The sequence below is a fragment of the Lissotriton helveticus genome, chromosome 1_1 (genome assembly GCF_964261635.1).
Source record: "Lissotriton helveticus chromosome 1_1, aLisHel1.1, whole genome shotgun sequence".
Taxonomy (NCBI): Eukaryota; Metazoa; Chordata; class Amphibia; order Caudata; family Salamandridae; genus Lissotriton; species Lissotriton helveticus.
This window is the reverse complement of record NC_136057.1, coordinates 1,871,501,362-1,871,515,238: the sequence shown is the minus strand read 5'-3', so window position 1 is coordinate 1,871,515,238 and position 13,877 is coordinate 1,871,501,362. Positions and strand designations below refer to the sequence as shown.

Genomic DNA, 13,877 nt, shown 5'->3' with positions numbered 1-13,877 from the left:
AACAGTCCTCCTGAAAATTCTCAAGCCCAGAAGTGTCTTAATTTCAGGTACTGAAGATGCCACATTTACGCCCAGTGCCATCCTGTGTGTGGGGTATACTCCCTTTGTCTAACCTTAGACTGGTTCTGGTCAGTGCTTCCCTTTCCCCTGGGTTCGGATCCAGGCTGGCTAATGAAATTAAGGGTCCAGGCTCAGGTGTGAACTACATCTGCAAGTGACATGGTGTGTGAACTACATCTGCCAGTGACATGGAAGGCCTCTTCTGAAGTCAGGAAAGACTGGTTACAGCCCCCAGACTACTCTGAAGTTCAGTCAGGGAAGTAGCACAGCCCCTCCCCAGCCATCCTATCAGGAAGAGCCACTCCCCTCAACACCCAGGTCCTTTGTCCACTTTCTGGTTCCAATACACATTTCCCAATGGGGAAGCCATCAGCGATCAGGAGACCCTGGCCAGTGGCAGAAAGGGCACATTTGTTTAGGCAGAAAAATGGCAATGCTCTAAAAGGGGCATCTCCAAAATAGTAATTTAATATCTGACTTTACCATTACAAAGAATTTTACATTGCAAATAAAACGAGTAGACAATGTATTTTCCCAGCTGTCCAAAACTGAATTTAGCACGTAGGTGTAATAAGGTAAACCAGTGTTAATCTATGGGATGCCATCCATGCAACAGTAAAAGATAACTTTGGAGTTTTTTTGCTGCCAGGACATGTAAAAAATTAAATCTACATGTCCTACTTTTTAACTACCATGCACCCTGCCCTGTGAGCTTTTTGGGCCTTCCTTAGCTGTGACATATAAGTATTCAAAACAAAGGTTTAGGCCTAAAAAAACGTTCTCTTTGCATGTCCAAATGACAATTTGAAACTGCACTGCAGGCTGCAATTTCAGACCTGAGAAATGCTTTAGGGAGCTGCTATTGTGGATGGCACAATAGGTGCTGCCGCCCACTAGTGGCATTTAATTTACAGACCCTTGGTATAGGTCGTACCATAGGCTAGGCTTTTAAAAGTATATGGAATGTGCCAATCATGTGGATGCCAATTTCACAATGTTTAAAGGAAAGCGCACACACGCTTTGCCACTGGTTGGAAAGGGTAAAGTACCAACTGTTCAGCTACAGAAAGCAAAAATCTGGGGTGATCCTGCAGAAAGAGAACATTTCCAACATGCGTGTCATAAGCATAGGGGAACAGGCATATAGGGTTGAAGAGGCCTGCAACTTAAAAATTGTTAAAATAGTTACATAACTGTCTGTTTTTAAAGGAATGATGTCCTATTATGGATTCAAAGGAGGCATATGTGGAAAGGTTATGTGTGCTTTTCCATACAGGTGATTCTAAAGCAGACCTGTAGTCATAAGAGCAATGATGTGCTAATCAGTCCATAGTAGTGAATGTAAAAATAGTATGGGAAGCCACAATGAAATATGATGATGTAGAAATAGTCAAGCACAACACAAGAGTTATAGAATGTTGTGAGAGAGCAAGATTAATTGGGTTCCACATCCTAGGAGCATGTAAAAAAATAGTTGGATTTGGTGGCTCTTATGAATACTTATTCCTGCAGATTCCTTTCCCCAGGTGCCAGACAGCAGCTGGAAAACGCTATCACTGTGCTTCCACCGTCTGATTTTAAATTGACTGCCTTTAGGTGTCACCATGCAACTTGATTTGTGGCTCTGCCTGCCCAAGATGTGATGACGTCTGCTTATGTATAGCGCCTCCTGTCATGCTGGTGACAATTCATGTCTTTTTTAGCCTTATCAATGCAGGTCCTGAGCTCTTGTTTGATTTTTACTGAATTTCCTAACTACTGTACCAACATATTTGTTGAAATGTCACCTTCATTGTACACCATATCAACAATATAAAAAAACAAGCATTTGCAATGCAATAGGTCTCGCATTTGCCAGTTTAAGCTATTGCATTGTAATGACAATGCCTTTTATTTATTTGTTTTCAAAACTCACACATAAATAAAAAAAGCATTGTAATTTACAATGCCAATAGCCCAAACTCTAGCAAATGCGAGACCTATTGCATTGCAAATGCTTGTTGTATATTCTTAGTATCCGTTTACCTGTCCCAGGGGCATCTTGTCTCCTGCGTTCTTGCTTCCCTATCCCTTTGCCTTTATCTCAAAGCCCAGTGCCCTGCTCTGTGTAACCTTGTCAGTATCCATGTCTCCCTGTCCTAGTGAAAGTGCCCAAATGCTTCCCGATCAAGCCTCATGATTGAGATGTGAAGTCTGTGTGCGCGAGTTTTTTTACTTTAGAATATGATCCTCTAGAACATAAAATGGGTAAATTCTGATTAGTACTATAAAACGAGGAAAATAGCGATTTCCAAGTTAATTACATTTGCGCAAACTTCAATCACCCAGGAAATCACTACGCTGCCCGCCTTTCTGTACCGCCAGCGATCCCTTACTCATGTGCCTCTGACTCACTGTCTGGAATCTGAAGAAACAGGCCATTTGGACAGGTGCAGGGATGCTCTCACATGACTGGCTCCTTTAAGATGTGTTTTTAGATTAGACGAACTTACACTTACACCTGCTTTCCCCAGTTCACCTCTCTGGATCAACTTAAACAAAGTAGTGTCATAAATGCAAAATGGGAAACCATAGATGCACCGTTCAAACAATCTTATTTAGGCTCTCTACGGCATCCATGCGAGGGTGAGGTCAGGCAATATGGAGTGAAAGCGCACCATGCGCGTGCTTTGCTGAAACGCCGTGATCAAAGAGAGACACCCGTGATAAGAAAGTGGAAGCACGCCATGCCCGTGCACCGTACACGTGCACATCTCCTGTCCGGGCAGGCATGTCAAACAGGAGACAGGGAGGGTACAGGAAGTGGGAAGCTAAAGTGTTTTTGGCTGGGCCCATAAAGGCACCCTTTAATGATTGCTTTCCCACCTTCAAGTAACTCTCCTTACTTGAAGCAATCGTCCCTTCCCCCGAGAGGTCCTCCCACAAACCAAAAACACATGAAATACTACTAGAAGTCCTGTTCCACCTTCTTGAAACGGTCAGTCTACCAAGACAAGTCTGAGATTTGTTGTAGCCATTCCAGGATGCCCGTCTCTTCTGCGTCCTTTTTGGAGTTGACCCCACTTGTTTAGAAGTTTAAAATGGAATTTCCAACTTCATCTGCTGTCCTGCTTCAGATCAAGTATTTTCAACAAGTATGTTAGATTTCTTCAGGAGTGGCCCCTCATCCCTCTCCTGTAGTTCCCAGAAGTGGGCAGCATTCTGCAGGTTTGGAAATTCCAGCATCTCAAACTCTACACTGACATAGGTTTCAGCCTTCGCACCTATTCCAAGAAAGCCACCACCTGTGAAAGTGCATTCAGATTGTCCTCGACGTAGGTTTTACCACCTGTGAAAGTGCATTCAGATTGTCCTCGAGGTAGGTTTTTATGTCATCCCTGGTGCCGCCGCAGTCCTCTGACACTGCAGAGAAAATGTGGTGGCCAGAAAAATGGTGAAGGCTTCCCTCAGCACCAGACTCCTGCTGAGCCTTTTCCCATAGCTTAGAGATTTACATGAGTGGAACAACTCTTCTGATCAATGTTTGGATGCACTTCATATACCTAATCTGGATATTAGGTGATCATGTTTGGATGCACTTCATATACCTAACCTGGATATTAGGTGCACATAGTAATGTGATCGGAGGCTGACAGTTTCTGCTCTCCTTATCACATGGATGTTGGGCTCTATTTAGACCTTCAAAATGCTAGTGTACTTTATATGTTTTCATATGTGAAATTCTGTATCCTTCAGGCCCTTCTTTTAAACAAGTCTGTCCATTCATAATGCTACGGTGGAGCTTGGCTTTCCCTTGGCATCTGTGGAGCATCAATCCAACATTCTCACAGAAATCTTTCATCCATCTTTCACTGCCCCTGATGTTTTTCTGCATATCACCAAGGCAATGTTGGGGACACTGCTTGCTTCCTTGGAGAAAAACATTTCAGGTCTGGCAATTCCCATCCCAGGCAGATCTCTTGACATAATAGGCACAGTCTGTTTACAAGTTCAGTGCATCCTTTTCCAGAGAGTTTGGCGGTTTGAGCATTTGCGGCTAAACTTAATGCCAAAACTTTCCCTGCTGCACCACCAGACCTGGAGTCCAAACAGCTTTGCTTGTTGGTCAGAAAAGTTTTCATCTTGGCCCGTATGCCCCTGTGATTGCCACATTCCTCCCTGGACAGTACTTCCACACCTTGTTGGAAGTGGCAAAATTAGCAATGTTTAGCTTACAAATCAAATAAATAAAAAAAGCATTTTCTGAACTATTAAATGACACTCTGGACACCTGTAGAAAGTATATTCTTGAATGTAGCTCAGCTAACATAATTGACCTTTTTATAGCAGCTAAAAAACGGTGATGGATCAAGCCCTGATCTTTTGACTGGGTATGAGTGTTCTGTTTAACTCAGATGCTCTGTCCATCACCACCCCCTTTCTGAATCGTTTTGGCCACTATAGGAGTGGCAGGGTATGCTCAGATGTGAGTCCCTTGCTCACTGCACCATCAGGATTCAAGCAAGCCGGGCCGAAGACGGCTGTAATGCCAGAAACCGGTCCCCGGAAGCTGGTTTCCTTTCCAGTAAATAATTGGTTTGGTAGTTTGGTCTGCCCTGTTCCCATGATGCACTGGGCCAGGGTCAGACTAATTTGCATATAGCCAGGTTCTGAACTGGGATGGTGCAGTGAGCTAAAAAACGGTGATGGATCAAGCCCTGATCTTTTGACTGGGTATGAGTGTTCTGTTTAACTCAGATGCTCTGTCCATCACCACCCCCTTTCTGAATCGTTTTGGCCACTATAGGAGTGGCAGGGTATGCTCAGATGTGAGTCCCTTGCTCACTGCACCATCAGGATTCAAGCAAGCCGGGCCGAAGACGGCTGTAATGCCAGAAACCGGTCCCCGGAAGCTTGTTTCCTTTCCAGTAAAGAATTGGCTTGGTAGTTTGGTCTGCCCTGTTCCCATGATGCACTGGGCCAGGGTCAGACTAATTTGCATATAGCCAGGTTCTGAACTGGGATGGTGCAGTGAGCTAAAAATCGGTGATGGATCAAGCCCTGATCTTTTGACTGGGTATGAGTGTTCTGTTTAACTCAGATGATCTGTCCATCACCACCCCCTTTCTGAATCGTTTTGGCCACCATAGGAGTGGCAGGGTATGCTCAGATGTGAGTCCCTTGCTCACTGCACCATCAGGATTCAAGCAAGCCGGGCCGAAGACGGCTGTAATGCCAGAAACCGGTCCCCGGAAGCTTGTTTCCTTTCCAGTAAAGAATTGGCTTGGTAGTTTGGTCTGCCCTGTTCCCATGATGCACTGGGCCAGGGTCAGACTAATTTGCATATAGCCAGGTTCTGAACTGGGATGGTGCAGTGAGCTAAAAAACGGTGATGGATCAAGCCCTGATCTTTTGACTGGGTATGAGTGTTCTGTTTAACTCAGATGCTCTGTCCATCACCATCCCCTTTCTGCAGCAGTTCTCAGCAGCCAAGGCCTGGATGTTTGCCATATGGGGATGTCCAAGTTGCAATAATGAACTTGTTCTTCGTCAGTGAGAGGGAGATGAATCCTACATAGAGTGGTTCAAAAATAGGGTGCTAAAGCACACTCCCTAGGCTTGATCTCCCTGGCCAAGGATATTCACCAACGATATTATCATTTTGCAGCTTATTGCAGAAGTCAGCCCTGCCTGCAACGTCAACCTTTCCAGCGGTTCACACCTACCAACAGATCTACACCTCTTTTTGAGAGGTGGCTGTAAGGGACAGAAACAATACCGGTAGATAGTCCATTCCCCTTCTCTTCTGCTGGCTCTGCCGCTTAAAAATTATATTGATTCTTCCTCCATCATCACCTTACAGTAGTTGGCAAGAGCTTTCATTTTCCAGCAAATTGAGAGTCCAACAGGTCACTGGGTACCCAAGTTTCTTGCCAATTGGGAGTCCATTACAACAGATCACTGGGTACTCAAGCTTGTCAACAAGGGTTAATCCCTTTCCTTTCTATCTGTTCCACTTCTTCAACTAGGTTTTCCTCGGCACATTATCACCCTGATGCACAAAGTGACCATAGAAGTGGTGCCTTAGAGTTGGAAGGACATGGAACTTTATTCTCTGTACTACTTAGTGCCCAAAACAAGGAAAGAGGTTTCACACCCATTCTAGACTTGACATTCCTATTTCTTGGTTTGTCCAAACAAGTTAAAAATGTTTCTGAGTCAGGTCCGCTTAGCCTGGATGTCTAGAATTTGATTGTGTCCCTGTATCTCCAGAACACATTTTGATCTGCAAATTCTACCAACTCACAGGTTTTATCTTTGCTACTTAGTTGAGTCTCAACACTACCAATTTTCTCTTCTACCCTTTGTCCTTACGACCACTACACAAGTCTTCACCAAGGTGTTAGCTGTGGTGGCTGCCTCCATCAGGAGATCCGGACTCCTTATATTTCCATACTTGATTGTCCAGGGAAAGTTAGGGTTCCCGCACTAATCTTAAACTATTTGGACCGCACCCCAACCCTACTTCATCTTTTTGGCTTCTCCATCAACCAGCAAACATCCTATTTCACCCCAGTTCAGCAGTTAAAATTCATATGAGCTGTCCTAGACACAACCTTTGGCAGTCTGAATATGAAGGCAAATGCCTGTCTCTGGAGGATTGCAAATGGGCGCTCTACCCGATGTCAAGGACGTGATCTTTTGACATGTACATGCACAGGCCTATAGGCAGTGGCTCTGAACAGGAAACACCCTCTGTTCTTCACACTGCGCTTCCTCACTACATGGTTCACTGGGTACACCTCCTAGTTCAGGAACCGCTCCATGCATTCTCTCTCATCACTTTGCATTAACTGATTCTTGTGACCCCAGATTGGGCGAGGAGCATTTGGTATGCTGAGCTCTTGGAACACCGCATTCAGCCATCTCTTACTTTCCCATAGAGAATAGTCCTGCTTTCAAAGCAGGATGGTCAGTTCCACCACACCGGTCCTAAAATGCTCTATCTGATAGAGACTTCGAACCGCAGATTCCGTACCTCTGATTATTCCTCAGACGTCAGACTAGATCCATCGTTAAGCTCTACATGGAGTAGTAGGTGCCATTCGCTCTGGAAGTGGCATTTGCTGTACCTATATAGGCGCTACGCAGACGCGCTGATGTCAGTACTTTTCTTTCCACGTCAACCAGTGCAGATCCAGGAAAAGCTATCCCGTAGTATTTTTTTGATAATTGTTTTTCAATGTTTTGTCAAAGTCATTTTTGAGATTAACCCCTTGGTGTGTCAGGGATGTCTTTAAAGATGGCTGGTTTCAAGCCATGCGGCGCCCGCACCTTGTATTGTTTTGGCGCCTCGAGCAGGACCATGACCCGAAGGCCTTCCTCGACTGCCGCGCCTTGCACCCGAAGGCCTAGAGGGAGCGATCCCCAAGCTTGTGGTGATGCTGTGACTTTCAGGGTTCTGGTCAAGAGGAAGGTGCTGGGAGTGGTCGCAAAGCCCAGGGTAGTCGTTGCATTCAAAGTCATCAAGTCATACAGGTAAGTCAGATTCCCACAAAAAGAAGTCGTCAAAGTGTACCTCTGCCGACTAGACGAGGGAGTGTCGCCACTAGAGGCCTGTCTCTACTGTTGAACCAGCTTCTGGGTCGGCTCCACATCTCCCCAAGTTTCCAGGAGCCAAAGCGACCACTGCCCAACTGCGAGAATTTATGAGGCCTTGTACCTCATCCTTGTGAGGCCCATTCCCTCCGGCGTGCCTTCAAGCCCCCGCGGGTACAGGGGGGCCCTACTGGTCCACGCTGGAAGCTCCGGCCCCATTTTCAGTTGGGGACCCTAGAATCCACAGATGGATCAGGATCGCACTGGTCGTGCCACCTCAATCATCTCCGATGCCGATCCTGAGGCCAACGCTCCCGGCGCCGCCAACGCCATCCCCATTCTCATCCCCGTCTCCCGACAAGTAGCTGGAAGGGCATCATCCGACGCCAGCATGGACCGGAGTTATGCTTTCTGGGCCAGAGCCTGAGCCCTATACCTATTGGCTAGGACTCGGTGGGGGCGATAGGGAGGGGTTTCCCGAAGCTGAAGAATGCCAACGTTATGAAGAACAACTGGAGTGGGCTGAAGATCTGGGTGAAGCCAGTAGACTGGACACTTCTCCATATACTGGTGTGCTTTCTCCTCCTACCTTGGCTACAGAGGAGGGAGCTTCTTTCAGAGTGGTAGTGCAGAGGGTAGCTGAGGTCCTGCACCTTAGCTTGCCCTCTGTGGTAGTCCAGACTAATGTTGTGATGGAAGTGCTTCAGCCATGATTGTCCCTATCAGAACCACTTCTCCCTTTCAATAGGACATTTGCTGATGCCCTGCTTGGGGCTCCTCTGAACAGAGCGATTGCCTGGCACCACCACCCCACCCCACTCCAGGGACACCAAATTTCCCCCTATAATACCCTACACCATAGAGCTTGTTGGTCCAAGCCTCCAAATCCAACTTAAATCCTGCTGCATTGCCTACCGCACCCCTGGAATCCAAGAGGCTGGACAGTCATGGAAAGATGATTTTTTTCTTCTGTCAACCTGGCACTGCGTTCTGTGAACACCGCATGGCTTTTGGGTTGCTATTCCCACACGCTGTGGGATACTGTTGTGCAGGTACCGCCACCGGTCCCAAAGGAGGCCCAGGCCATGCTCTCCCAGGCTATTGCAGTTGGGAGGGTTGCAGCAAAGTTTACCATCAGTTGAGGACTTGTCACCACTGACGTATTAAGCAGAGCAGTTTGTGAACAGTGGCCCTGCGACATAACGGCTGGTTGAGGGCGACTGACTTTTCTGGGGATGTCCAGTCCTTACTCATGGATATGTCCTTTGATGGCTCCCTTCTCTTCGAAGACTAGGCCGATTTGGCGTTGGAACGCTTTAAGGACAGCAAGGCTACGGCCAGGTCCTTGGGCCGTTCTATGGCCCCTCGTCACCCTCAATCTGCCTTTCTGTGGCTACAGAAGGGATGGGCAGTCTCGTGTCTACCCGCCCAGCCTCTGCGGCATGCAAGCTCTTCAGCCTCTGCATGGCCGCGGACGTGGTTCCTACTAGCCCACTGGACAACGGTTGGGTCAGTCCACCAACCCCCCTGCAGCCGCCAAACGTGCTAGTCTGCCCACGTATCATCATGGGCACCCAGTCAGGGTTCACCATCACCTGCACCGCTGGTTGTCCAAAACATCGGACAGGTGGGTTTTAAAGACTGTCCGAAGGGGCTACTTGCTCCCCTTCAAGATAACCCCTCACTCCATGCCACTCACTTATGACAGATTGATGGAGGACAACCTGGCGTCCCTTCACCAAAACAGTATACCCCTGTAAATGGACCAAATTTGTGGCATGGTGCGGGCAGAGACTGTGGATCACCTTTCTGCAACGCTTTCAGAGGTTCTCCTCTTCACTTTTTTCTTTGGCCCAGCAGGGCTCTGCTCAGGGCACTGTTAAGGGCTAGCTTTCTGCTTTTCTTCGGGTGCCTGGCCAACCTTCCCATTTCCAATACCCTATTGTACATAGGTTTTTGAATGGTTTGCAACCTATATTCCTCCCACTCTCTTCGTTAATGCACCAGTGTTATCTCAATCTCTTCCTCATCTTCCTTGTGTGCTCCCTTTGAGCCTCTGCACAATTGTCCATTCAAGCTCCTTACTATAAGTTAGCTTTTCTGGTGGCAATAAGCTACAGGCCTTGTAATTCAAGCCTTCTCATCTTAACATCCACCCAGATAAACTGGTGCTTCATATAACAGCTTCATTTCTTCAAATGTGGTCACTCCATTTCTCGTAGGCCAAACCATCACTCTGCCTACTTTTGATGCTCTGCCTCACCCCTCGAAGGAAAAGGAGCCATCTGGATCCAAAAAGAGCATTGTCGTTCTACCTTGACCGTACAAAAGAGTTCCTGGTGGACAACACTCTCTTTGTGGGATATGTTGGAGCAAAGGACAGGCCATGCAGAACAGGACCATCTTCCAAGGGATTGTGCTCTGCATCAAAATCTGCTATGCATTGGCAAAAAATCAACCCTCTTGGGGTTTGAGTTTTCATTCCACTAGAGCTAAAGCTGCAACCACTGCTTTTGCTCATGGAGTTCCGTTCCTGTATACGTGCCAGGCAGAAACGTTGGCCTCATCGCATACCTTTACCAAACATTACTATTTGGACAGTCAGGTCCTTAAAGATGGGCATTTGCCTGTTCGGTCCTGCAGGACTTCCTCGTGTGAAAATGGCCTGCAGACCCATCTCTGGGGAGGTATTGCTTGGGTATCTATTCTAAGGTAAGGAATCTGCATCTAGAAGTCTCTATCAGATTAACAAGTTACTTACCTTTGTTAACGCCTTATCTGGTAGAGAATCTATCTAGCTGCAGATTCATTGCCGCCCACCCATCCTCCCCACTCTACAAATGGATTTCTAGTGATAGGGTACTTCCCTTTCAGGGCCCTAGTTTTCCACACTGGTGGTCAGTGTACTTTGTCGCTCCGTACTTCTGGTGTGGAAAGTCTTAAAAAGTTATAGCTCGCAGGGTTAGTGCCTATATAGGCACCGCAAACATCACTTCTGGCGTGAATAACGCCCACACAAAGCCTCATGACTCCATTTATCGGCGCGCAAGGTTACTGCTCATGAAACATTTTCGAATACAGTCTGACACCCGGGGCTTATGCTAAGATAAGGAATCTGTGGCTAGACAGTGTCTACTAGATAATTTATTACTGAAGGTAAGTAACTTGTTTGTCTACCCACATGAAGATTGAGCTGTGTCCTTTTGAGATCTTCTGTTTGCCACCAGAGGAAGCAAATGTCCTCTTGCCTACTCGAACGGATTCTAGTTGCCTTCTGGTGCTCAAAACTGTAGGTGTTGGTTACCACGTCAACCTGTGGGCTTGGTGAGCTGCAGGCCCTGTTTTTCCAGTCCTCATCTACTGTTTTCTACAGATCAAAGGTGGTTCTGCGCACTCTTATCTTTTCTATCGAAACTTTTGTTAGCCTTCAACATGACATTTTTTTAAAACAGTACTCGTGTACAAATAATAATTCCTATGAATTGTTTCAATTACTATATAGTCATTGTAACAATTCATAGGAATTATTATTTTTCCACGGTTATTGTTTAAAAAAATGTAATGCTTAGGGACCATTGTTCCTTTAATTACGCATTACTCCTGGTCCCTAATGATCCTGGGGTTTCCCTTGTTCTTGAAACTACTAGCCTTCAACATGCGTCAGTCACATTTCCTTCTTTCTTCCCCTCCTCACCTCATTAAGGAAGAGGCGAAGCTGCACATTCTTTATCCTGGCAACGGATGTTGTCTCCTATTTTAACTGTACGAGTTCAGTGCAGTTGAATATACAACTCTTCCTAGCTTTCGCACACACAAGGCAAATCAGTGACCATACGTACCCTCTCACATTGCAAAAAAGACCCTCCAGCTAGCGTTCTTGCTCACTCTTCCAGTTCTCTCACTAGATGCATCCTGGGGCTGATATTTGCGCAGCTGCGATTAAACGTCTGTGCATACCTTTACTAAACACTACTTTATGGCACCTCTAACACAGAGTGATGGATACTTTTCAAGAGCCTTACGATGATTTCCTTGGCTAAACTGCGCTACCAAGTCTAGCGTCCTATTGTACACTGCTAGTAGACTCCTACGGGAGGCGAGGAATCTGCAGAAAGAATTATCCATCGGAAGAGGTGGTCACCTTGGGTAAAGGTAGTTCTGGCTTCCTGCAGATTATTCACCCTCCTAACCTCTGAGATAGTTCCAGAAACAATAATAAGATTGGTGATATTTTACAGTTCTACCACTCTATTGCCAGCTCCAGGTTAGGTTTTATTGTGTTCCTCGCTGCTCGCCTCGTTTGGGTGCAAAAAAATAAAGAATTGGTGCCAGCGTGCCAAGTGTGCTCTAATCAGGCTGATATTTTTAAATCCTGGGGAGGCAGAGGGATTATTGAAGTGGTGTGCCTACTGGATCCGGTCTGGCACCTGAGAGCTATTACTAAGTCAAGGAATGTCCAGGAACATATAGAATCCATTCGAAATATAATTATCGAAGGTAAGTAACTTATTCAATAGTACTATATCAGTTATGCCTTGAGTTAAATGAAAACCAGCTTGAATCCTCATGGATCAAGTCAATGTGGCATTGTGTGAAGACAGCCTCAAATAACATCAGCAAACTGCCTCCGCTGGAGGGTTAAGAAAATTTGCATTTGTCTTTCATTTTTGTCGATCTTATGACTCTTCTCTGTCCTCTCACCCAGGTGCTTGAGCTCGTATGAAGAGATCTACATCAGTGGATAGAATCTACCATGTCCTGCTAACCTCAGAGTCGCCGCTTCCGTCATACAGAAACCATGATGCATCGAAACCCCTTGGAGCCGGTTGGATTCCATGTTGCTGACGCCCATGGACCTTTTGTGCAGGGCTTCAGTACTACAGGGGGCAAGGAGCAGTGAAAAGAAGTATAGGCGGCATCAACATTTCAGGCTAAGCCAATGGATCTTTTGAGCGTGCTGCTAGGAGGAAGTGCGAAAGGGGTGTCTTGGACACCAACATTTTTATGATGATGGGGGTGCTAATGGATTTTTTTTCAGTAAGCTCTAATAAAGAAAAATAAATTAATTAATAAATAATTGTACGTGAAGTCCCCGTCTCCGCGTGAATAATTTCTTTTCAAAAGGGGGTAAAGAGTTGTTTGCTTTTAGTGAAGCAAGGCATTTTATATAAGATGCCTTTAATAAAATGAAGGCTTTGCATTCCAGTGAACGTACCAGCACTCCGTTATCTTGGTTGCTCCAATCTTTCTGATCACAGCAGACATTACATTTTATTTTGAAGCAGCTAATTGTCTCTTGGTCTGTGGCTAGTGTATGTGTTTTTATGAGCATAAAGCATTTTCTAGTATTGAGTATTTCCCTCCATACTATATTGCATGCACAGCACTTAAAAATATTTTTTTCTACTTTTGATCACAATAATATCATGGTACTTTATATTTTTTTACGTTGCTGTAAATAAATATACAAGGAATCAAGTAATCTATTTCAACATTCTATACTTTTAGGCTTAGTTCACTTTTCTTGAGTAATGGACTGTCCAGTCCAGCGGGCTGCGCTGTAGCTGTAGAGTTTACTTTGCACAAAGGTGCGCTAAAATAAAAAGAATTCCGGGTTTGTGTACGGTATATCACCCAGACACGTGAGGCTTCACCTATGCCTAGACTCCACTTCCTGACCACACTATCTGGCTGGCTAGCAGGATCAGAATTTGTCCCTTCTCCTGGTTGCATGTGGTGGTGTTTTGGCATAGCACTCACACTTCATGGTGTTCACAGACCTTTTCAGGAGTTTTTTACTGCAGGCTTTCCTCTTCATCACAGCTAATGTATTTTAACCTGGCCCAAGTATCAGGGTTGGCCTCAGGCTTAAGTAGTTTTGTTTTTTCCTCCAAGGATCTCTGCCTTCTACCATGCTCTTTGGTTCCAATGTGATCAAATACTAAAGTCTTTCACCATGGTCTTTTTTCTACTGGGTCTCCTGATCTGAGTGTCCCACCAGCTGTAACACTAGGATCTCCTCCGGCACCTGTGTGACTTACCTCCCGGGTCCCTTAACAAAAGGCTTTCTATTATTTCCTCAAAAGACAGTCTCATGAATGGTGTCATTCGGCGTGATGTCACTTAGGTCTTGCATAGGAGCTCTTTGGGGTAGTTGACATGGTTTCACCTGAGGTGATTGGCCGGGCTAGCTGGCCCAATCCTAGCCACAGCAGCCTTTTGGGCACACTATTCGTTAT

The 13,877-nt window shown here is 45.9% G+C and overlaps 1 protein-coding gene across 1 annotated transcript in view; it reads left to right on the top strand.

The window, feature by feature from the left end:
- The window catches only part of COP1 (COP1 E3 ubiquitin ligase), a 922,999-nt gene extending 910,273 nt beyond the window's left edge, over positions 1–12,726 (top strand). The window contains exon 20 of the mRNA XM_078642019.1: positions 12,344–12,726. Coding sequence (XP_078498145.1) covers positions 12,344–12,361 — 18 coding nt within the window. The 3' untranslated portion in view covers positions 12,362–12,726. The remainder of the gene's footprint in view (positions 1–12,343) is intronic.
- The last annotated feature ends 1,151 nt before the right edge of the window (positions 12,727–13,877 follow it).